The following is a 26,562-nucleotide window of genomic DNA, read 5'->3' as shown; positions in this document are numbered from 1 at the left end:
GCAGACACAAACATGAAAAAAGACTGTAACATAAGATCATGCATACAGTCAGGTTTTGGGATTCACAACATTATTTAGGTTAATTATGCCATTATTAAGTGACCCAACTGTTAAAAGCATCTCAGCAAGGGGAGGGACTCTTAAGTGTACTGTATAAAACATAAATGTTCACATGACAGAGTAAATCAAGAAAGAAATCCAGCTAGAAGAGTTTGCATTTTATATCAATTTAGAAAACCTTCTAGATTCTTAATCACAGTGGTAATACAATCCAAATGTTATTTCAAGGAAAAAAAGTTAATTGTGGTAGGCAAGAAAGCTGGAGAAGAGATAACTTGTGGCTTGGTCAGGGAAGCGCCTCGGAGGAATCAACCTTCAATAACAGGGCATTCTATTCGAAAAAAGGCACCCACTGGACTGAGGGGCTGTGGGACTCAGGCCCTGGCCCTCAGGACATAGAAGGAGGCGTAGAACGAGGTCAGTTCACAGACTACTCCAGGGAGGACAGGAGGAAGTCAGAGGAAAGGGCAGGTCAGGAGCTACTCTAGTCAGAAGGGTAAAAGAATCTCCTAATGCTTGGAAACGATATTCTGTTCACTGTGTGGACTATAGGAAAGTCCAGAGTAGAAACAGATGACCAGTTAGGTCAGTGCAATAATCCAAACCAAAGACCACAGTGGCTCAGACCAGGGTTAGCCATAGAATGAGAAGTAGTAATTGGATTAAGAATGTATGCGTATATTTTATATATTTATTATTATACAGTCTTATATATGTGTATATACCTATATACATATATATGTATAATTATGCATGTTTATGGATCTATATTACTCTTTAAATAAAGTTCTCGGGACGCCTGGGTGGCTCAGTCAGTTAAGCATCAATGTCTTGGTTTCAGCTCAGGTTATGATCTCAGGGTTAGGGGATCAAGCCCTGCATTGGGCACTGAGCTCAACAGGGAGTCTGCTAGAGATTCTCTCTCTGCCCCCCGACACCACACATGCACGCTCTCTCAAATAAATAAAATTCTAATGTATATGAAATATGGAGATCTATACTTTTCAATTAGTTATATGCAATAATATCTAATGAACTAACAAATTACACTCAAAATAAGCCTGTTGTAATGATTAAGATGGCACTTTGGAATATGGAAGGGCCAGGGATCATATTATTCATGCCAATTACCCTTGCAGTGCAGGACAATAAGGATTTTCAATTTGCTTAAAGCTATTTAACCATATTTTACTGTAATGGTTTATTTTAGGGAAAAAGTGCAACAAATAACTACTTGCTAAGGAAAAAATACTCTACATGACATTTCTACATTCTGGGATTTTATAACTGAACTTTATCTTGCATGTTTGCTACAAATGTGATTACATTTTACATCCAAACTTTGAACAAAAAATGTGGACATACATTAAACTTAAAGTCCAATGCCAAATTAGCTGGTAGCAAAGAGCAAAGAATTACGGAATCAAATTATTCCTGTCATAAAGAAAGGGCAAAAATGTAAGCTTATTTGTATTTTAGAAAGAAAGGAAAGGAGTAGCTGAAGAGATTTTGCTCCAGCCAAAGCTAAAAGTCTGGACCAGTCTTAAATCACTAAAGTAAATGCTGGGCCTAAGTAAGTCTTTAGAACCCAAAATAGTGGACCTTTTAGGACTAAAAGAAGCCCACACAGATCCTTTACCTTTCTGATAAGCTAGACAGAGTGATAAAAATAGTTCATACACTTCACTTTATTGGTATTTTCTCTATGCATTTCATTAGTATTTTTATTTTTAAGTGAAACTACTTGTCCTGACCGATCAAAACAAAACAAAAAGCCAATGAAAAACCTTTAGTTTTTTTCATCATGGCCCCTCCCAGCATTAACTCATGTTTTACTTGGTTAGAAACACAAAAAAGTAAAAGTGTAAGAACAATAATCCAACCAGCCAAAGTGGTGAAGCTAAATCACAACACTGTTTAGGACCCGTTTGCATGAGCTCTGTTCTCACTTCACCCTTGGAAAAGAACTGGAGCAACACTCATAGAGCACAGACAAAGTCCAAACTCACTCACAAGCAGCTCCCAGGTAAGCACACCTATGGCACACAATCTGTGCACAACTCCCACCCCTCCTGAAGTCAACTATGAGCTTTGGACAACCTTAACACACCACGACCTCAGAACCCATCTCGCTTTGCTTCTGCTGCTCCAGAGGGTCCACTTTCCCCAACCCCCATGGGCTGGTCCTGGTGGGGCAGCCCTGGAGGAAGTGGGCCTGGCAGCAGTTCTACAGATAAATCACAGTAAACCACCGTTGTGATTATTGTATTGGATGATAATTGTGAAAGAGTATTCCTAAATTTAATGGTTTGGGCCCAAGCATACTGTTTAGTTTTAATCTCACTGTTCACTATAGAAAGCCTAGGAGTTATTTACTGAGTATCTTTTCAGGGTCAAACACTATACTAGATATTTTCTGTAGGAAATAAACATACATTATCCCATTTAATCCTCATGATAGCCCTACATGATTTTATAATCCTTGCCTCATAGCTAAAACACCATGTTGAAGATGATACAATCACTAAGTAATGAAACCCAGATTTGCTACAAGGTCAGTCTAACTCCAAATCCTACATCCTTTATACCATGGTGTCTGTAATCTACTCTTTCAGAAAATCAGTAATATGGACAATGCACAGGTGGTCTTAACACTTTTATTTGAAGGTATCAAATATAAAATTTAATACACATATTATAGGGATCCCTGGGTGGCTCAGCGGTTTAGCGCCTGCCTTCGGCCCAGGGCGTGATCCTGGAGTCCCAGGATCGAGTCCCGTAACAGACTCCTTACGTGGAGCCTGCTTCTCCCTCTGCCTGTGTCTCTGCTTCTCTGTGTGTCTCTCATGAATAAATAAATAAAAATCTTTAAAAATAAAATAAAATAAAGATATTTTAAAAAATAAAATAAAACACATATAATTAGTTCTGTCATTATTCTAGGAACCCAGTATGCTAGGACCCAAGCTAGCTATATAATTACTTCCCCAAATGAATCAGCCATATGGAGATATTTTCCCTCCACAAACAACCTGGGCTATATAAACAAAACACTAGTTTTCAGGATTTAGGTCTAACGTGTGTGTAAATGAACAACAAAGTTAAGATGTGACTCACGTCGATAAATAATACATGCTTATGTAAATTAATCTTTTTAAGTGAAGTAGTTTCTTCAGCAAACTTCCAAAATAGGGATAGCTTTAAAATTCATGAATTGTTCAGTCTTACTTTATCTGTGCCATTTCTAGCAACTCAGCTGTCCTTCAAAGGCTCTAACTCAGGGAGCATAAACCAGATGATGTGCATATCCCCATACCTCACAGCAGGCAAAGGGTTCTCTGTGTGGCAAGCAGTACAAAACACGAGCCGTGAGTGCGGCAGAGTCACCGAGTACTGGAGTGAGAGGGCCCTTGGGGAAAACAGGTCCAAACAGTGGGATGCTTTAGGAAAAGGTAGGACCAAGTGGAATCCTGAAACCTGAACCGTCCTTCCCAGTGATGGAAGAGAGAAGGGAACTCACCACAGGAAGGTCAGAGGTGGGAATGAGACAGCACAGTCACAGAAAGCACTGGGCCATATGCTTGTGGTGAAAGATTCTGGGAATGAGGCCAGGCTACTCTATGGACCCTCTTCCTTCCTCCAAGAGGAAGCCATTTGCACCCAATCCTTTTTTTTTTTTTTTTAAGATTTTATTGATTTATTCATGAGAGATGGAGAGAGAGAGGCAGAGACACAGGCAGAGGGAGAAGCAGACTCCATGCAAGGAGCCCGATGTGGAACTCAATCCTGGGACTCCAGGATCACGTCCTGGGCCGAAGGCAGGCGCTAAACTGCTGAGCCACCCAGGCGGCCCAACACCCAATCTTTACATGTGTGCATGCATGTGAGTGCCCTTCCCTGCCCTCACTACCCACACCCGAGACACACACACAGGACGAATGCACGCACTGAAGAAGGTAGTGGAGAAGATACTCAGTGACTCAGGGACAAACTTAAGAGAATAAAACTAAATTAATGGGATCTACTCAGTAAACATGATCTGTACTCAATGGTTCCCAGTGGCCATAAACTGAATGTCAACACTACTGTTTGAGGTTGCTGAATCTAGCGGCTGAGTAAATATAAAACAATTCTGATCAACTTTCCCAGAAAAACGCATTTTCACTAGTCACCAAATTACCAAGGTTGCAGTGTACTCCACCAAATAAAATGAAGATCTCTTGAGTATGCCTACTAGTGGCTACTATAGTTTCCACAGCATGTTGGAGGGTTCACCAGAGGGTAAGCAGTTGTCCTCATGGTCCAGGTCACACTACACTCCTGCTTCTGTCCTCACAGTGAGCGTCATTCATCATCCAGGGGCAGATCGACCTCAACCGAGCTCACTTAGCCACTGGATTAATGTTCCCTGAGTTCCATGATCCCTCTTAGGATAATCCTCACAGGGGAGATCACAAAGTAAGGCAATACTCCCACAGTCAGGAGGAAACTGTCACAGTCAAGGCCTATCTCAAAAGTCATGTTGGAGATGTTCTATGATCATCCCTCCACCTCCAAAGTCCCCTCTTTTTCCATCTCTGGTCCTTCCATGGTCCTGACTCTCCCTCAGGGCAGTGATTCGAGTCCCAAAGCAAACCTTACCTTGCAGACCACTGGACTCCTCTCTCCCCCACAGAAAGTACAACAGAAAATGGCCAACTCAATGTCACAGTATCACAGCACTCCTATTATATGGAGATGCAGAACACTCAACACCCCCAGGGGACCTGGAGCTCAGCATCAATGCCTTGGGGTAGTTATAGTTCAGCAGCTCTCTTGTGGCCCTGACCTGGACCAGAGAGAGCTCACAGGCAGAGTCAATGGGTCTGCTGCCCAAAAATGTCCAAAATAAGGTGAATTACCATGGTTCTTCACCAAATTATGTTTCCTTTAAACATGTAATCTTAAGTGTCCATTTTTATTGTTCATCACCCTTAATAATAAGATTTGTATTGAAATCTCCTGCCAGGTGCTCCTACAACTGCATGGATTTTCTCTATCATAACGGCACCACCACAACCACCACCACCGCTGCTTCCACTGCCACCACCAACCACCACAGCCACCACCACAGAGGCTGGAGGCAGATAGTGGTTACTGCTAACTCCATTCATTCTCTGCTCCTCGGGTAAAGGCTTGATCTTCCCCTGGGACCACCATGTCCTACTGTTAGTCTACTTACTAGAAAAGGGATGACTCCATCCACCCCTGGCTCAGGCCTTGTCAATCAGAGCACTGTCTCTCTTTGCCCCCAATGTCTCATTCAGGTTTAGGCCTATGATCAGGTCCACATAGTAAGAGTCAAGCCCAGCACTTTTATTGGGGAAGAGCAGTCTCTCTTTCTGACTGGCATAAGAACTGGGAGATTATTAGCCTGAGGAATAAGCCTGCCTGTGAAGCCAGCACAGAGTGGAGAGACAGAAAGACACCAGATCCCAAGGGACCAAGCCATGACTCAAAGCTGATATCCTTTTAGTGTTTTTAGTTCCATAACCCAAATACATTCCTTTTACTAACTGCTTAAATCAATATTAACAGTGAGTTTCCTGTACTTGCAACCAAATACATCATAGTTAATAAAATTTGTGTTAGTCTTATTTATCCCTAAAATCATAGCACTTAGCATGGTAGCACACAGACGAGGCTTAGTGTTTTTCAGATGAGTTGAATGAAAACTTAGTCAAAGTATTTTATATAGGTATTTTTTTTAAATGTCAACAGTAAATCAATTGCTACAATTCATTGTCTCTAGGAAACAAATATGACAAGTTGACTTTCCAGGTATAAATCTGTTCTAGAAAAGAAGCTTTCCATTTACACGGTTATTATAAACCCACAGAACTTAAATAAATTTCATAGTACATGAAAGTCTTGGCCTTTTCTTCTATATTAAGCTAAATCTATGACAATCGTTGGCTGTTATGTGGCAACATAAATTATTTTGTACTTTTGATCATTAAAAAAGAGATGTGGGCTACTTCAAGAGAACATCTGGCTCTGGGTCACATCTTTGAAAATTTAATTGGCTTTTTTTCCACGTAAGAAAAATAAGATAGCTGCTCAACAACAGGGCCAAATGTTCCTAATAAATGTCATACCAGCTAAGAATGGATTCTCTTTTAATAATTAAATACTCCATTCTTCAGACATGAAGGAAATCCCATGATATAAATGAAACAGCAAAACATAAGCTGGGGGTGGGGAGGCTGGGGTTTCAATATGAATTCATTACCATATTTTGAATTGTTTTTCAAGTTGCTTGGATAGGTCTGTAAGGATCAAGCTACACTTTCACCTAATTCTTTCTGCACCCAACAATGCATTTTCATGACCTCTGGTGATAGTTATGGATGGATATAATTTAGGGCCATGAAACAAAGTCAAGTAACTGGTCTATATGGTAATAAACTTGAAATTAATTTAAGGCCTACCTCAATGTCCCTCAGCCCCTAGAACTGATTTTCCCTTCTAGAACTAAGCCATATCAAGAAGAAACACACTATTTCCCATTTATTTTAAGGTGCCAAAGGCAAGTCCCAGCTCCAGTGGAGTTTACTCACAAAATGACAAAATGTCAAGTACCAATCAACTTATCTGAACAGTGCTCTTAAGACCAAAAATTTTCAGAAGAAGGTGGATATTTGGTTAAAAAGGGGGTGGGGGGCAGCAAAGACTCAATTGCTTAGATGTAAACTCAAGTTTGTAGATGTAACCATTAAATATATTAAAAGTAGGAAAAAAAAGAAAACTGGAATTTTTTGGAACCTGGGAGCTGGAAAAGTTCTTAAAGATCACCTGATTTTTAAGGGCGAAGAAAATTAAAGGTCAGAAAGTAGTTGGCCCAGAGACACACATGCAGAGACTATTTGAACTGTACCAGAACCCCAGCTACCTCCTGCTTATTCTGGTCCATCATCACATGGGGAGTTTTAGAGAAATGATGATGGCTCAGCATCAACTGACTGCTCCCTGGCACTGTCTTCTTTTTTCCCTGTATGAAAATGATTCACAACATTATTTTCAATTACTCAGTAAGAGAAGGGAATCTGCTCCCTCCTAGCCTTTGGACTGCTGTGAGCTCATTAGGAGAGGGGGGCCTTTCACAGAACAGAACTCTCTACAGAGAAAGGACATGAAGACCTATTTCTTAAATCCTCTGCCTGTCCCCCACACAAAGGTAATCAGCATCCCAAGTCTCTCCTCAGTGAGGATCAGAGAACAAGCTAAGAAATATGGCCTGTAAAACCTCTCTCAAGGTAACCTAGGCCCTCAGGTCAGAGAAAGCTCTGAGAGGCTGAGAAACCTGGGCAAAATGCACCATAGAATCATGGAGAAACCACCCAAAAAACAAAATGACCAATAAACAGACAAGAATCTCAGGCAAAGGAGACTCCTCTTATGGATAACTCAAAATAGACAAATCAAACAGTTTTTAAAAAATGAATTATACTCTCACCACTGTAACTGACTGAAATTCTAACTTTACCTGGATGGTAATCTTGTTCTTTAGTTTGCCCATTTGCTGGAGTTTAAAACCAAACTGCCTGGCAGGTCTAAGAGTGTTTAATTACCATTTGTCCTATCATAAGAAAGCCATGAATGAAGAGATTCCATAACAAGTACAAAATATGTATTGATTTTCTTACTAGTAATAATCTGTTATGAGTTTTTACCTGAACCTAAAGAAAATATGAGTAAATTCATCTATAACTGAGGTATAGAAAAAGGCTTTCTAATTATGACTCAAAATCCAGATGCAATAAAAGACTGATAAATTTAATAAGATAAAGTTTTTAGAAATTTGTACAGCAAAAAAATATAAAAAATTAAAAATAAAAAAATTAGCAAAGTCAAAAGACAAGAGAGAAAACATGCATATCACAAATAAAAGACTAATGTCCCCAACAAAGAACTTTTAAAATTTGAAGAAGGCAAAATGATTTAAAATCCTATAGAAAAATAGACAAAAGATGTGACTACACAACTCATAAGATATAAAAATGGTCTTTAAATATTTGAAAACATGTTCAACTACACTTATTATAATAAAAGATATTCAAATTAGAAGTATACTGAGGTACCATTTCTTATCTAGCAGATTGGCAAAAGTTTAAAAGATAATACACTCTGTTGGTGAAGCTGTGGGAGAAAAGGTATTTTCATACATTGCTGGTAGGAATGCAAAATAGTTCTACCATTATGGAAGGGAGTTTGGCAATATATAACAAAACTACATATGTTTTCACATTTCATCTCAGCAATCCTACATCTAAGAACTTCTCCTGAAGATACATCTCCAATAATATGAAAATACATATGCACAAGTGATTCACTGCAGCATTATTTATAATTATAAACTACAGGAAATTCCCTAAATATTCGTTGGCATATATAAGGCTGTTGGAATAAACTGGCACATACACACAGTGGAGAACCGTGGGCTGTAAAAGGGGCTGTGGACTATCTGCATGAGTGGACATGAAGTCACCTCCAGATGTTAAATGAAAAAGCAAAATATAAAAAAGCACATGTGTATATTATGTGTGTGTGTGTATACACTGGGGGTGGTTTGGAACTGTACACACATATATACACACATATATACAACACATATACACATGTATATATATATACACACACAGACACGTATATATACACATATATATACACACACACACATATATATACACATATACCCCTAAAACTAATGATGTCAATTATATCTCAATAAAGCAGGTAAAAAATGCATATATATTATGCTCTTTTGTCAAAGAAAAAAGAGGAAAGAAGAAAACATTATAAATACATAGAGACCCTTCTTTTTATAGAAGGCTAACAAAAATCAGAAGGTAACAAAGTATTTATAAGGTGGGTAGAGAGGATGGAAGAGATAAGGGAATGAGTGTCAGTTCTCTGATAATACTTCTTTACATGTTTTTCCTTTTCAATGCAGGTTAATGTTCTACATATGCAAAATGAAATAAAGTCAACAAGAACAGAAAGAGGGAAAACCCAAAAATGAAAACAAAACTGAAACAAATAAACCCAACTGTATTTCAGATGAATTACTTAACTAAACTGAAGAAAAAGTAGAGAGGAATAAATTCAAACAATTTAAGAACATGAATAGTTGCCTATTTGCCCCTAGTATGGGGGTAGGTGGCATGCAGGGAAGCCCTGCAAGCAGATTCTGAGCTCTTCTCTTAGTCGGCTTGGTGGCCATAACATAAAACCATGAGCTGAATGGCTTAAACAACCAAAATTTTCTCTCTCACAATTCTAGAAGCTGAAAATCCAAGTTCAAAGTGCCCAGCAAGGTAGGTCTCATAAGGAGGCATCTTCTGTTGGCTTGTAGATAGTCAACATCTCACTGTGTGTTCACTTGATCTCTGTGTGCTAAAGGGAGCACAAGCTCTCTGGTGTCTCGTCTTACAAGGGCACTAATTCCATCATGAGAGCCTCACTCCACAGCCTCACCTAACCCTAATCACCTCCCTAAGTCTCCATCTCCAAATACTATATCCCATGGCAGTTAAAGCTTCAATATATGAATTTTGGGGAGACACATTCAGTCCATAACATCTTTTAAGTAGGTGTGTTTTTGTATTAGTACAGGTGAAGAAATCCTTAAACTATTTCAGATGTATTATGAGACTGAGCAAACTATGGAAGAAAAATACCAATATGAAATGGAGGAAGCCACTGGGGGTGGTTTGGAACTGGAAATATTGGTATAAAGTCATGACTTCTAAATATATATATGTGCCTTTATGTGTGCATATATGCATGTGTATGTATGTGTGTGTCAGTATATCACCTCTCAGTTCCAAATGCACCCTTCAATCTCTGCTCACATCAGGCATTTTCTCCTTTAATGTCATCGTGATGTTAAGCTTTTTTAGTAGAGGGCACTTAAGGGCCATCATAGGAGGAAGAAAATTCCCAAGGGCCTTGAGGGTGGGGCTAAGGAAATCTATAGAAACTACCACAGCCACTGGCTCAGAACACAGTCCCTCTTGTGACCTCCTGGCCTTTGGCTAGTAACATTTCTGTAGTCCCCTCAACACAGAAACCAGAGCCTCTGCCACCTGTTCTCCGAGTTGTCCATGGCCTGAAAGGTCACACACTTCATGGCTATTCCTTCTGAAAGCCCCTTCCTCCAAGCTCCCATGTGGCCTATTCACTTTGAGAGCCTTCTGCCTCCAGACTCCTCCTGCAGAACACACCATCAGCTGTTCCTCTGACCACTCTCCAAAGGGTTGTTTATTGCTTGCCTTCAGACCTGCTCCAGTCTGGCTAAGGCAACAAACTTCTCTGCTATCTGCTGGGATGAACCACACCTTTGCCAGTGAGATCTGAAGCAAGCTTGTCTTTCCTTGGGTCCTCACTCTCAGTCCTAGGGTCCCATAGAGTTTCTTTGAATCTACTGTAACTCTTTTATCAGTTAGTAATGTTTATGTTAAACTTTCCCTGTTTAATCTACCGGGTGGTCTCTGTCTCCTGGCTGATTCAGACCTCTACAGTACTTATATTTGTAGGTATGCATCCACTGAAAAGGGCCCAGTGGCAACAAAACCCCAGCAGCAATGATCAAATCTAGAGGCCAGATCTTGGCTTCTAATACCATACTCCCTGACTCTACCAAAGCAGAATTTCTTTTCAGAGAAATGACTGTTTCCAGACCTGGAGCAGGGTAAGTACAAGATAAGGCTGGAATATCTTGTTATGTACCAAAGTAGAAAGGCATCCCCAGTGGTTGGAGTGTATCAAAACAACACAGCAGCCTGAAGGAGCCTCCAAGACTAAATCTGGAATGATCTGAGCAAAACTGGGTATAATTAAGTTTAATAAGCATTGAAGAAAAAAACTGAGTTCAGAAAATGGAGTTCAAGAAAAATCCATGAGCTCACACTGGTAACAGACAGGATGGGTAGATGGATGGATGTACTTACACACAGGATATCTGTATATGCAGGGAGGACTAGAGTTAAAAATCACCATTTTGCAACCATCACAGTAAAGACTGGTTCAAGCAAGAAGCAATGGATAATCAACCCATGTAGGAAATTCCAGTAAGGAAGAGGATATGTGTATTGCTTTAAAGTATCCTCCTACTGACTGCCTGTAAATGCAAGGGGAAAACACAGTAACTGCACAGCAAGAAGATCTGGTCAAAATTAATATCAGCAATGAAGGGCAGACAGACACTGTGACACTCTGAGAAAGACACAACATCCAATATCACTTATGGAGGATTCAGTTGGGGATTATTAACCTGAATTTAATAATAATAAAAATCAGGCAAACTCCAAATGCAGAACATTCTATTAAAGAGGAGGAGGAGTGTTCTTCCAAAATGTCAATGTCATAAAAGACAAAAAACAAAAACAAAAACAAAAACCGAAGAACTGTTCCAGATCAAAGGGGCTTAAAGACATGTAGGTAATAAGTGAATGCCATATATGATCCTAAACTGGATACCGTACTAGGGGGAAAAAATGACAAGTGGAACATGGGACAGTACGTTAAAGTACTGAACTAATGTTAAATTTCCTTAAGTTGGTAACTGTACTACTATGGTTATATGCCAGAATGTTCTTATTATTAGTAAATATATACACTGAAATATTTCAGGATAAAAGATCAAGGTATATATTCTCAAATTATTTGGGAGGGACACACACGTCATGGGAGGGAACGGAGGGCTAAAGGGAAGGAAGGAGCACAAATGAGAAATGAGTACAGGTTAACAATAGGTGATTTTCAGTACAGACTGAGTGTTCTTTTTACTTTCTTGCAACTTTGATGTAAGTTCGAAATTATTTCCCTGTAAAAAGATTTTAGAATGTCTTTTAACTAAGATTCTAAGACATACATTAAAAACTTCTCTGGAGTAAGCATGCAGCACTGCCACAATACTCAAAACATTGTTGTCCAAAACTACATAATCCAAATAGTAGCCACTAGCCAGCCACATGTGGCAAATGAGCACTTGAGATGTGGCTAATTCAAACTGAGATGTATCAGATTTCAAAGATTTCATGTGAAAAAAAGAATGTAAAGTTATCTCATTAATAGTTTTTATACTGATTACAGGTTGAAACAACACCTTAGATATATTGATTTATATAAAACATTATTAATTTCATCTGTTTTTTATTTTAATGTAGCTACTAAAAATTTAAAATTACATATATGGCTCATATCATAATTCTATTGCACACTGCTGATCTAATAATAATATACTTTTTTAAAGAGGTATATTCTCAGGTGCATGCGCAGCTGTCAGCTAAGCATCTGCCTTCAGCTCAAACCATGATCTCAGGGTAATGGGATTGAGCCCCATGTTGAGCTCCCTGCTTGGTGGGGAGCCTGCTTCTTCCTCTCCTTCTGCCCCTCCCTCCTGCTCATGCGTATGTGCTCTCTTTCTCAAAGAAATAAATAAAACTTTTAAAAAATAAATAAATAAAGAGGTACCGGCCTCTCTTTCCCTTAGTATGTCATTACTAGGGGAAAATGTCAATTTACGTGACAGATCCTAACTACCTTAATATAATTTCAATCTTGGAAGTAAGGCAGATAATTAGGCTTCTTAAAGGCATAATTAAGGCAAAAGAAAATTTCAAGACCTAGAAGACAGGAAAGAGCTCTTTGGTTGTGTTATTTAGGTAATTCTCTAATTAGTCACAAATGCATCTAGAGCAAATTCTTGAAGAGGGGTAAAATAAAATCTAAAACCATGAAAATATCAAGGGAAATAGACAATAGCTGATTTTTTATATTTCCATCTTCAAACTCTGAGTAAAATGAATAAAATCGACTTCCTGAGTCCTAAGCATTAACTTATAGCATCTTATCAACAAAGCCATTAAACATTTATTTCTGTTACCAAGAAGTTCTCAAGAGACCTTACTGACAACCATATTATTTCCAAGGTTATTTATTTTTCTATTTTAAGGCTCTGATGAACGAACATGCCCTTAAACTCTAAAACCTAAGCAAAGAAAGAGAACAGGAAGACAGACAAAACTGGTTCTTGTCTTGAGCACTGTTATGGGGTCACATACAGCAGGAAGGGGTTGGAGGTGAGCTTCGACAGGAGGGTTACTCCAGGACAAAGAAAGGCCCCTGGGATGGAGACCATTTCCTCTGTATTTAGTAGACCAAATCTAAGTAGGCCAAGTGGAAAAAACAACAAATGCCAGTAAAGATTCCATAAAACAGCAACAATGAGGAAGAGAAACCAAATGTAAGTTGCCAGAAGGTACAACAAAAACACCCAGCAGTATAATCTTGGGCAAAACGCACAGGCATGTTTGTTTTGGAAGTTCAGAGTCAAGCATGTGGGTGGACCCAATTACAAATACCAAACTGCGGCACAGCACAGATTCTCGTATTCTCTCTCCCCTCCCACACCCTCTAGGCCCAGCCCAGACCATATCCCAGAGAGATGACTTTACTCAACTTTAGACACAAACCTATTAGAATATGATACCAACTGCCCAGTGCACTATGGATCCATTCCTGCATCACACCTACATTCTCCCTGCCGAAGGACCAATAGGTGGCTTCATGACACCTGAGGCCATGAGGCAGGTTCTGTGAACTCAGATGGAAGTAGGCAAGGATGAGTGAGCTCTGCTTAAAGTCAAGAATGCCTCACAGATAAGGATACAATACAGATGAGGTGACCAATGTTCCAGAATCCCAAACCTATAATAAAACTACTGACATGAGCCCAGCCTCCCTCCTAGCAAGAAGTCCCACCCTGCTCCTAATCCTTCACCTGCCTCCCACCTCACATTCCATTCCCATATTTTGCAATCACTAGGCCACTTCTCAGCAGAGAGGCCACGGCTCCACTGTTTTAGCCTTGGAAGGAAATGCAGATGGGTACAACACCCAGGGATGACAGTGAGTCTAATTATAATTAAGTAAGAATAAAGACTTAATGAGCTCTTTCACGTACACTGTGGATTCGAACTTCGGTCACCACTTTAGGAAGCAGGTGTCACTGTTCCCTTCCAGACAGAATGCAACCACAGCACAGAGACAGTCTGGCTAAAGAATCCATAGGTTCACTTATTCATAAATCATGAACACAGAATCTATAGTTGGGGAAATATTTATTTGTTCAGAATTTCAGTAGTAATCTCATTCACTCTCATTGTGACATGATGTAGCTCGAAGCTGCTTCCCTAAGAGGCTATTACCAAAAAAATTATTGCCTTGTATCCACATCCCTCCCTCTCTCTCTCTAGCAAAAATACACCCAAAAGACTGTGTTTTCCATGTGTCTAAGTTACTTGCAGACATGATTATTTCTATTAGGAGAAAAAAATTAAAACAAATTGCTAAAGGAAAAAAATAATGCCATCAGTTTGACAAATTCTATTTTAATTTTATTTATTTATTTGAGACAGAGAGGAGAGAGAGAGAAAGAGAGGGCACAAACAGGGTGCGAGGGGATGGTTGGGAGGGGCAGAGGAAGAAGCAGGCTCCCCGCTGAGCAGGGAGCCCATGGAGGGCTTGATCTCAGGACCCTGGGATCAGGACCTGAGCTGAAGGCAGACACTTAATGACTGAGCCACCCAGGTGCCCTGACAAATTCTATTTTCTTAATAAAATATAACTCCATTATATTCTGGGTTTTGTTTGGGGGGATAGAAACTGTATTTAATGCTTTTAAGAACCTTCAAAAATATCTTAACAGGAGATTTCCAATTTAAGATGTCAAACTAAAGATGATCCTAATCTTTGTCTTAGAAATTACTTTATAGGGGTGCCTGGGTGGCTAAATGGGTTAAGTGATGACAGACTTGTTTTTGGCTCAGGTCATGATCTCTTAATCTAGAGATCTGCACAGCTCAGTGGGGGTCTGCTTCCCCTCTGCCCCTGTCCCTGAATTTTCTTCTCTTTCTCAAATAAATAAATAAATAAATAAATAAATAAATAAATAAATCTTTAAGAAAAAAAAAGAAAGAAATCACTTCACAAGAAAATAAAGAAAGAGGGGATCCCTGGGTGGCGCAGCGGTTTGGCGCCTGCCTTTGGCCCAGGGCGCGATCCTGGAGACCCGGGATCGAATCCCACGTCGGGCTCCCGGTGCATGGAGCCTGCTTCTCCCTCTGCCTGTGTCTCTGCCTCTCTCTCTCTCTCTGTGTGACTATCATAAATAAATAAAAATTAAAAAAAAAAAAAAAGAAAATAAAGAAAGAAATCATTTCACAACAAGGAGCATGAAAACAAACACAAAGGCCATCTTCCACAATGCCCAAATCACAGCATATGAAGACAGAAAATGGATAAGGAGTGGTAAATGAATTTCTAAAACAGAGCAAGGCCAAACTGAGTGTCTGCAGAGAGATGTCCAGAAGCAGAAAACCCAGAACGATTCAGGCATGAGCGCAGGTGCTGAGAGAAAAGCCACACACAAGTCACTGCAGCACAGGCAGGCCATCAGGAGATGCTCCTGCCCTCAGAGCACTCCAGAGGTTTACAGGCAGACCTCTCCCTCACAGTGTCAGACAGTGAGAGCTCGTCCTCCTAGCCACAGAGAGTACCCCTGGGGACCTGACACAGTGAAGATGGTGACAGGGACTAAACCTCTGGTGATTTTCCCAAAGGTTAAGAGTATGGAATCGGAGGGGCTCCTGGTTCAGTCTCAACTCTGTCAATTAGATGTGTCACCTGGACAAGGTCTTTAACCACTCTGTATATCAGTTCCTTCAGTTATAAAATGGGATAATAACAGTTTCAAAATCAGAGAGTTGATGTCAAGATTAAATGAGCTAAAGCTCTTAGAATGGCGTCTCACACACAGCAAGCACTAAAATACTCCCCCTCCTATCACTCCCTCTTCCCCAGCACACATGTGTGCATACACACACATATATACATACATACACACACATACACACACATCCTTAGCTTTTGGAATGCCAGCAGCAAAAGTAAATTCACAGGCATGTGACTGGAAGGGCCTTATCTAAAGAAACTGAGTAATCCCAGAGAAGTATGCTTGGATGTTGACATCTGGCAGTTAGCAAAAAAACAGTCAGTTCTCCCCAGATTATTCCACAGTAAAATCCACCAGCTGAAAGAACCTCCCATGTACATATACACAGAGGTGCCAAACAGCTTTACAGTACATTACTTTTAAACATCATTGTGAAATTTCAGAATATCTATGATAAAGAGCAGATGCCAAAACTTCCAGATTTTTTTTAACAGATCACATATAGAGGACTTAGAATAATAATAGCCAATTTATAAAGCCCTCATGATATACCAGGCACTACTCTAAATGCTTTACATATAATCATTCAAACCTTAAAACAAACCTACAGGAGTAGGTTTCATTTCACAAATGAGAAGATAAACAGAAGAGAGAAATTAAATAATATACTTAAAGCTAGGATTCAGAGTCTAGCTTCAGGGCCTTAACTACTATTTTGTTTCTAAATAATAACTCTCCAACTCTAAAACTATGGAAAAATACCTTCAAAATTCAGGAGGTACTAACCTAGAAATCTATACCTAGACAATCAGTCAACAGTGAATGAAGAATTAAGACACTTTTACATGTACAAGTCTTGAAATTCATGACTTGCAAATTCTTTCTTAGGAAGATACTGGTGATTATGCTCCAACAAAAGAATGAATTAAACCAAGAAAGAAAAGATACAAGGTCAAAGAAACAAGAGATAAAGCAGAAGAGGCAAAGGAAATTCTCAAGGTGATGATAAAAGGGAAGTTCAGGAAGTCACCTGGGCAGGAGGCCCATAGAGCTACCAACCCAAGAGGAGCAGGAGGACAAAGGACTCCCAGATGGAGGTCTCCAGGAAAAAAACAAAAACAAAATGAACTGATTAATTGTCTTATTGGTTTGAACATATAGAAACATACTGACGACACTGGAAGATTCACAGTAGGTAAAGAAACCAAACCACTAAGAAAAATAAGACTATTTTTATATCACAAAGGAAAAAAATGCTGAACAGTAAAGGAAATATAATCATAGTATCCTACCTGATTTGCCTGGGCACAATACTGACACAGTTTAAATAATCTCAACACTGAATAATGAGTTAACCAATAATGATAGAGCAAAATGTGATGATTACCTTGCAGGGCAAGGTCGGGCTGAGTAGTCAAGGAAGGGAGAGCTAAATCTCCACCGGCCAAGATAGGAAAGAAGCCAACAGACAAATTCCCAAAACTGATTAATCCAATAGGTAATAATATAAGCCTTTGGTGAATAGCCAGGAGAGGAAGCAGGGGAAGGGGAAAGAAGTTAGAACAGAGCTATTTTTCATGATTAGCATTTACCAACTTGGAAGTGTTACTGCAATAAAGATGAACTCGCACTACTGAGCTCTCCTGTAAAAATAGATAAGCCAGTTTAGGTGAAACAAAACTCTAAACTTAATATACAAAAATAGTCCTATTTCTGCCACTTTGCTAGAATAGTTCCTGTTCAAAATAACAATTCGTAAGACAAATTTAACAGAGCTGTTTCTCAAATACACCTTACATCTATAATAACTGGTTACATTCTTATCACAAGAGTGTTACTAGAGCCATTCACACACTATCATGGTATCACAGTGACATGTTTATTAGACACTAGTTCTTGAAGACTATTATTTCCATAATAAATTTTATTAAAATTATAAATAAACACAATAGTATATGTTATAAATATATTAATAAACATTAAAATAATCAAATAAATTCCATAATAAATTAAGGCAATGCTGTCAACTCAGTTTTCCACATTGGTGGATAAATGCACTGAACTGAATGATTATTTTTATACTCACATTTGATTTTTTCAAACTTTTTTTTTTTTTTTTTTTTTTATTCATGAGAGAGACAGAGACACAGGCAGAGGGAGAAGCAGGCTCCATGCAGGGAGCCCAATGTGGGACTTGATCCCAGGATTCCAGGATTACCCCCTGAGCCAAAGGTAGACGCTCAACCGCTGAGCCACCCAGGTGTCCCTCAAAACTTCTTTTTGAATACAACAGTCTTCTAATGGTTTGGGGATGTAACCCAAACCAAAAGCAGCGCCCCTTTCATCCCACAAGCATTCATCCCTATTGCTTTTTCATTATGCCTACTCAGGGTCCAGTCTTCCCAGCCCACACAGCTCTAATACCTCACCAACCCCTTCACCATCCAACACACAGTCATTTATATAACTCTGTTTCTCTGATCACTAGAGTTCACCTCTTTTGAAGCAGTAGCTTACAGAAGGAAAAACAGATAGGAATCTTTTACAAGGTATGCCATCATCATCTATCTCTCCACCTTGGACAATTTCCAAAACATCTCTGAGCCTCAGATTCTTCAATTGGGTAGAGGAATAAAACAGAGCTGCAAAGAACTGTTTGTTACAAGGCATAAACAAAATAACAGATAGCAAACACATAGAAAATTTGGCCAAAGAACACATGGCAACTGTCACCAACATTATTTCCATGCAAACCATATCCATCCTCTGACACACGGGTCACCTGGGCAGGAACTGCTCCTTGGTGGTTTTGGAGCCAAACCTCAGCAGTAGCCAGTTGACAGTGGACTCTCAAGTGTGTACAGAGCCCAAAGGGGCTCCGAGATCCAGCTTACGCCCCAGAAAGCATCACCAGCCACTCACCAGTCACTTGTGGCCCAAGGCATCACCCTCTGCTCTAGTGCAACACTCTGTACCCCAGCACATACACCACCCAGGTTTCCAAGTCTACTCTAAAAAAAGAAGATACATTTCTCATCAAGAAAATTAAGTTAACTATGGCTACAATCAGCTACTATATTTTTAAATACACATTTACTTCATTCATATATTGCTCCATCTCCCAGTCTCACTGAAGATCCTTATCCCATTTTTCCCCCTTCCAGAAAATCTTTAATACTAATGCTGGAAGATAAAAATGGATTAATAACCAAACACTAGTAGGTAAACTTTATTGTTTTAAATTCCCTTCCAGCATATAAAATTAGGTAAATACACATTGTTTGTTTCATTATTATTATAGTACAAGTTTATCTGAAACAATGTAAGAAAGGCTGAGGGACTGAAGTTTTGCAATTCATATCTTTAATTATATACATATAATTAAACTTTCAGATCTCTTGTGCATGCCACCAAGGCCCCAAATTCCATAAGGTAGCCCTAAGATGCTTCTGCCCCCATTTGCACCTGCAGGGTGATTCTAAAGAGGGCTTTCCCCAATTGACTGCTGTGTAGTGTACATTTGTGTGTGTGCAGTAAGTATAGAGGTATTTATAAAACATAATTCCTTGAATAAAACCATTTTTTTCATATGAAAAAATCAAATTCAAACGAAGTTTTTTATACAGCCATAACTTTCCTAATTATGGGGGGGGGGCATAAAATGGCATTATCACTTTGGGAAATTGGTGATTTCTACTAACCCTATGCCTGTACTGGGACTTGGAAATTCCACTGTGCATGCACAGATCCATAAAAAGACACAAACGTTATAAAAGGTTTAGCCATAACAGCCAAAGACTGGAAGCAACCCAAATGCCCATCAATACAGGAATGGAAAAACTATGGTTTCTTCCTTGAATGGAAAACTAACATCAATCAAAAAGAACAAGTTAACAGCACACACAACAGGGACAAATCTCACAAATACAACAATGAGTGAGAAAAGCCAGACACAAAGGGTATATGATGAATTTATATTAAGTTCAAGCACAAGCACAACTTATGTGGGTGACCTCTCAGCAGGGTGGACAGCCTGCGAAGGGGCAGCAGGTACTTGTGAGGGGTGACGGAAATGTTCTACATCTTCATCTGGTTGGAGATTACATGGGTGAATGCACATGTGAATAATCATTGAGAGGTAAGCCTAAGATTAATACATTTATTGTATATATACTTCAAGAATATTCTCCCTCTTTTACAACTACTTAGTAACTATGCATGGACATTTTATAATGGATTCCTCCTAAGAAAACACACAAATAAGGTAGCTGACAGGGAAACATGAATACTATTAACATGCTATGCAAGTACATCTCTTATTTTAAACACAGTACCTAACTCTTCAACACTGCTTAATAAATACCAGTTGAATGAATTTCACAGGTAGTAATAATACTGTTTAGGTTTTAGAAGCCCAGGGGAACCCATATATTTGCATAGACAGCATAATATCCTCAATACAACACACCCAACAGATATGAAAAACCATGGCTCTTCACCAGTTAATCATCTCTGTCACCTCTGTTTAATTCCTTTGTTCTGCACCTCCATGTACAAGAAATACATGGTAGGAATTAAATTACCACCCAGAGCGAGGTGGATATTCACCATGTAAGGTGGAGACAACACCACTTTCATTGTTTACAGTCCCAATCTCACACAGGGGCAGTGACTCTTTGCTCTGCATACAGGGTGACCAAAAAACGCTGAGCGCATGACACGTTGGTGGAGATTATCTAACCTCAAGTCACGCTGGTGTTCCCTGCCAGTGGGCTGCCCACTGCTGGGAAAGGAGAGTGAGGGTGTCCAAGAGGACAGACACGCTCAGAGAGGGACACAGCCACGTTCCCACTGGGACAGAGAAGACGGAATTCATGGTTTGAAAAGTCTCCTTGACAGCAAGTTGAGAAAACGAAGCAAAGCAAATTTTGAACCCACAGGGAGAGGCTTCAAGAATACCCCCAGCAGCGATCAGACAAGAAGCGTGGCAAAAGCCCAGCTCACCTCGCTATTGTGACCCCGCAGATTGAAGTTTATCCGCTGTGGAGTGTTCCGGTCCCGGCGGCAGTGGCTGGAGGTGAAGGTCACCCCAACAACGCCCCGGCCATTGCCTGTGGCCAGCCAGCCCTCCTCATAGTAGCGCCTGCGGCACACGGGCTTCTCCTTCTCGCTCTTGGGCACGCGCCCCTTCCAGGACAGGCAGAGGATATTGGAGTCACTACAAAGGACAGGCCCATGTTCCACCGCTGCATACATACTTTTTTTCAGTTAACTGTTTTATTTAAAAAGTAATGCTGAATGCCGAGAAACCAATTCTTTTCACTGACCAACTTGACTGATTTAATTTTTGTGGTTGGCTTGTGTCGTCTTCCCAGACCCCTTTTAATTAAGACTGACCCCTAATTACAAGGTCAGTATTGTATAAAGATCCACCAAATGCATAGTGAAAAAATTCCTCTAGAAAAGATGATGGCAGTCTGCTAGGAAAAGGGAATGCTTTAAAAACAACATGCGTCCATTTTTATTTTCAAGTCCTTAGAGGAAGAACGTCATTAACACTTGCTGACCAAGAAACGGGGTTTTCTTCTTTTCACTCAACTTGGTTATTCTCATTCAGCCTGAGATTCCAGTTTAGTGTAATATGATTCCAGAGACAAAGGGTTGCAAATACATAGATTTCAAGTAACTTAAGGCTTTAAAGAATCCCTCGAGCTGGAATTTCCTCTTCAAAAGTTCAGATGCAGAGACTGAACACGTGGGATCATCTTCCTTCTGAAACCACCCTCTGGCATGTTTTCTCAACTAGACAAATTTCTGCTGCTGAAGCTGAAAAAGATTGCATAAAGGGAAAAAAAGGCACACAAACCGTGCAAAACAGACCAGAGTTTGTGCAGACAGCAGTCCAAGTTCAGGAAGAAAAAAAGACTCTCCCCACTGTTCAGAACCAGAAACTTCCCACCTCAGGGCCTGTCCTGGCTTCCCAGCAGGCAGGCTACTGTGTCCTGAGGGAGAGTGGGGCTCCATCTGACTGGCCCTCCACAGACCGATGCACTCCTTGGTGCCATAGAGGCAGAGAGAGAAAACCCCTTCACTTGCAGAACCAGAAGGTTCTAAAGCTCTTTAAGTGGCAAAAGTGTTTGCCTTGGGTGAATCCTAAATCCTCTTGCTGACAAAACCAAGCCTCACTACAGGATTTTGTCTCTTTTACCCGTCTCTTTCCTAACCTCCTCTATTGGCTTCTCCCCTTTCTGCTCCTAAGGATCACATATTTTTTCCATCTTTAATAAAAAGACTAATCGCAGAATTAAGTCCAACAAGTACTCTTCCTCCTATATGCAAGTCTTCTTGGCCTCAAAAGGGAAGAGAATCCCTTAAAATAAAAATACAGGCAAGAGTCGGGTTCTTCCACACTGTTTCCTTAAAGAGTCAGCATGTTCTGCTGATGGGCGCTCTCCTGCTCACATTCAGAGACTGCTTCCAAATGCCACATGTACAGTCCAAGGGAAAAGAAGCTTTGCTTGGATGTTCCTTGATATTTATTTTGTAAATATTGGTTTCAACTACTACTTTAAAATATTATCCTATAGATACGGGAAAGGAAAAGGGAAATCATAAATTAAAATTTCAAGAATACAGTTAATACAGTTAACTGAAAAAGGCAAAGGAACCAGTTCATTGTTCAAATTTGTCCCAACACACCTGACCTTGCTTTCCTGAAGTCATATATACAGCCAGAGTTACTTTTCAGTCTAGGGGTTTGAAGTCTGTCCAAATCACCAAAACCACTGGAAAATAAAGTGCAAAACCCACTGCATGATCCTGCCTGTGCTGCTTGAAACCACACTTCTCCCCTGGCCACCTTCTCACTTAGTTTCTTCTTTAAACTGGAGAGGTATTTTTGAGGCTTGAACTGTGCAAGTTTTTTTTTTCTTCTTTTTGCAAACTTTCTTTACCCGTGAAGACCATGTGGAAAACTGACCATTAGTGACATATTTTTCTCCCCGGGCTCCTGAGCCCAGTAGTATCAAGTTGCTCCATCTGATTCTTAAATTAATTTTCATCAGTTGTAAAACTCTTCAAGTGTGCACGAGAATGAGCCTGTCTTCTCGTGTAAACGTGTATGTGTACAAAGAAGGTCTTAGATATACACAGACATATGCTCTTCGATGGGCACCAAAGCGTCCGTCTTCCCAGTCATTTCAGAAACCATCTGATGAATCACAGCTTGAAGGCCCTGGAGTCTTACAAATCTGTAAAACAAAACAGGATATTAAAAAAAAAAAAAAAAAAACTAACACACTGAAGAAGAGAGGTTCTAACTGAGTAACTGCCATAACTGAAACTGGGAGACCCCATCTTTACACTCACTTACATACATACATACACACACACATACATACATATGCATACACACACATACACACACACCCCCAAGAGAGCTACTGATTGCTCAAATTCAAACAATAAAAGGGTACACCTAGGCAGCTCATTGACAACATACAACATAAGGAGTTCGAATGCCATGCAGTGATTATTCAATCTGCCAGTAGCTGGACATACCTGAATGAAATCATCCCCTCCATTCTCCCACACTGTGCTATCTATCTAAGACTCTGGGTTCTGCATGTGCAACTCTATCCTTCCAGGGACCATCACCCTACTTAAGTGGGCAACCTCCAAAAGGAAACTCCAGAGGCTCAGGCAAGTTACCTGAATTGGTTTTTTTCACTATGCTAAATGCTGTTGCCTAAAGACAAAAGAAGCAAGGGCCTTTAAAATGGTCTCTATCCGGGATTGCTGGCAGGTCCAGAGCAAAGAATAGCTGTTTTCATAGTTTTTAAGCTGTCTACTAGTGATACAGTCCTAGAGAATCTAACTCCAGCAAATCTGCCCTCTCTTCCTTCCTACTGCCAATAGTCCAGGCCTGAATCACATCCACAAAAACACTGGACGACGCAGTCCCTAACTTCCCCACACCATCCCACCTTCCAGAGGGCCCTCACGGTGACCTTTTCTAAATTTTCAAGGCTACTTGGAAAACCTAGGCTGCTCTCCCCTGGCCTCGGCAATACCCTAGAGGGCTAGTTCAACAGCTTAGCTCCACCCAAAACACCTGCCACTGAAAAAGTAGGGCCAGTATTTGCATTTCTAACCAGTTCCACAAAGATAGATATTAATGCTGCTTTGAGAACATCTGGTCTATAAGATCAGACCCAAAAAGACCCTTCTCTTTTCTGGCCTCCAAGTCTGGCCTTGCCTGTGTTACATTGTTGAATCTGGCCACTCCCTGCCCCCCCAAAGTACTGTGTCCTTCCTCTCCTTCATGTCTCCACTCCTTTCCAAGCCCCAACACACTCCTTTTAAACCCCACCTACAATAGCACCTGTCCTGTGAAGCCTCCCAGAGCACCTTGCACTAACTTCTGTTACAGCACTCATCACACTGCATTCAAACACTCTTTTTCTATGTTCATAGAGGCTGGGAACCCATCTTTCTCAATCCTGGCAGAGAGTTCAGTACAAACTAGGTATTCAAGGAAAAGTTTACAGGAGGCAGGCAGGAGCAGAGCAGCAGCTACACAATTTCCTTGAGATATTCTAATTCAGATGAGTCATTATACATATTTTGTATGAACCTATAAATTAAAGCCACTAAATTCCCTCAGGAATTCTTTCAAGGAAGCACCTGTACCTGAGGGGGGTAAAGTAAAAACAAATGCTATAAAATTCAAATTAACACCACATTCTTCCTCCTAAAATGCTAATACCATTGTATAATATAGCCTTAGTCCATGTTCTGACTTGGCAGCCACAGATGGGAAAAGCAGACACAACTTCTCAAGACCCAGCTATATAGACATAGGTTTTAAACTATTTAACAGCATAATCCATGATTATTAAAGCATCCACACTATATATGACTGTGTAAGCTGTCAAACCCCTGAAATCCTCCTAGGGGATCTATAAGGTCAAAATTGTTTTCATAATAACACTAAGACATTATTTACTATATTGAAAATTGTATCAATGGTGCCAAAGCAACAGTATGTCAAACTCAGCTCATTAGCACCAGTGAAGGCACTGGTACCCAAATGTACCAGTACTCATTAGGGTTTTTTTTTAAATGCCAGCTTCAATTAAGAATATCCTTGATGCAAGGGTGCCTGGGTGGCTCAGTCAGTTGAGCACCCAAATCTTGATTCTGGCTCTAGTCATGATCTCAGGGTTATGCAATCAAGCCCTGTTGCACTCAACGGGGAGTCTGCTTGAGATTCTCTCCTTCTCCCTGTCCTTCACCCCCGTCTCTTTCTCTCCTTAAATAATAAATATGAGGTGCCTCGGTGGCACAGGTGGTTAAGCATCCAACTCTTGGTTTCAGCTCAAATTGAGACTTCAGGGTGGTGAGACTGAGCACCCCCTAGGGCTCTGGTCTCAGCATGGAGTCTGCTTGACAGTCTCTCTCCCACTCCCTCTGCTCCTCCCATTCGTGCTTTCTCTCTCTCTAAAATAAATAAATAAGGGGGAGCATCTGCCTTCAGCTCAGGTCATGATCACAGGGTCCCAGGATCAAGCCCTATATCAGGCTTCCTGCTCGAGGGGAAGTCTGTTTTTCCCTCTCCCTCTGCCCTTCCCCCTGGCTTGTTTTTTTTTTTTTTTTTTTTTTTTTCTCTCTCTCTCTCAAAAATTTTTTTTTATTTTTTTTGTTTTTTTTTTCAATTTTTTAAAAATAAATAAGAAATCTTTAAATAATAAAGAAAATAATAAATCTTTTTTTAAAAGATTATTTATTTATTCATGAGACACAGAGAGAGAGAGAGGCAGAGACACAGGCAGAGGGAGAAGCAGGTTCCCTGCGGGGAGCCCAATGTAGGACTCAATCCCTAAACCCTGGGATCTCATTGAGCCAAAGGCAGATGCTCAACTACTGAGCCACCCAGGTGCCCCAGTAAATCTTTTTAAGAAAAGAACATGCTTTTTTCTTAAGATTTTATTTATTTAAAAGAGAGAGAATACAAGGAGGGGGAGGAGCAGCAGAGGGAGCAGGAAAAGCAGACTCCTGGCCAAAGAGGGACCTGGGGCTCGATTCCAGAACCCTGGGATCATGACCTGAGCCAAAGGCAGACGTCTAACCGAGTGAGCCACCCAAATGCCCCAAGAAAGGATACTCTTGATGTAGGACAAATTATTAATTGTATTAAGTCTCAACCATTAGTACATGGTTGGTTAATATTCTGTGTCTCAAGTACACAGAAAGCATCCCTACTGATTACTGAAGTTCAAGGGTGACCTTGGAAAAAGCACTTGTGCTATAGTTTAAACTACAAACTGAAATGATGTTTTTTTGCATGGAATACCATGTTTACTGGAAAGAATGAATGACAAATTATGGTAATTCAGGCGTGGGTCTTTTTGGCAGACATTATCTCAAACACAAAGGGAGCATGTCACTTTAAGAAAACTGACAGTTTTTGCTGCCTATAAAGAAAAGTTGAGCACTCAAGTTAAAATCAGAATTTTGGGTTTGAAAACCACTGTCTATCACTATAAGCTTGATAGTTCCCCAAGATTTAAAGATATTCTGGATGCGACTGGAAGTAACATTAACAAATGTGTATTTTTATATTGTATTTCATATTTCATAGTGTGTCAGTATTTGGAAGATTCACATAACTTGGTGAACCACTATTTTCCAAATGACCAATTCATGATGACACAAATTATGCT

At 40.1% G+C, this 26,562-nt stretch overlaps 1 protein-coding gene across 5 annotated transcripts in view; it reads right to left on the bottom strand.

Moving 5' to 3' along the window:
* Positions 1 to 26,562, bottom strand: part of TULP4 (TUB like protein 4) — a 226,663-nt gene that overhangs the window by 140,503 nt on the left and 59,598 nt on the right. For all 5 annotated transcript variants that reach the window (XM_025422632.3, XM_025422633.3, XM_049114043.1 and 2 more), the window contains one exon: positions 20,843 to 23,088. In XM_025422632.3, coding sequence (XP_025278417.1) covers positions 20,843 to 21,094 — 252 coding nt within the window. In that variant the 5' untranslated portion in view covers positions 21,095 to 23,088. The remainder of the gene's footprint in view (positions 1 to 20,842; positions 23,089 to 26,562) is intronic.

This window comes from Canis lupus, chromosome 1 (assembly GCF_003254725.2).
Source record: "Canis lupus dingo isolate Sandy chromosome 1, ASM325472v2, whole genome shotgun sequence".
NCBI classification, from domain to species: Eukaryota; Metazoa; Chordata; class Mammalia; order Carnivora; family Canidae; genus Canis; species Canis lupus.
This window is presented reverse-complemented; position numbering and strand designations above follow the sequence as displayed.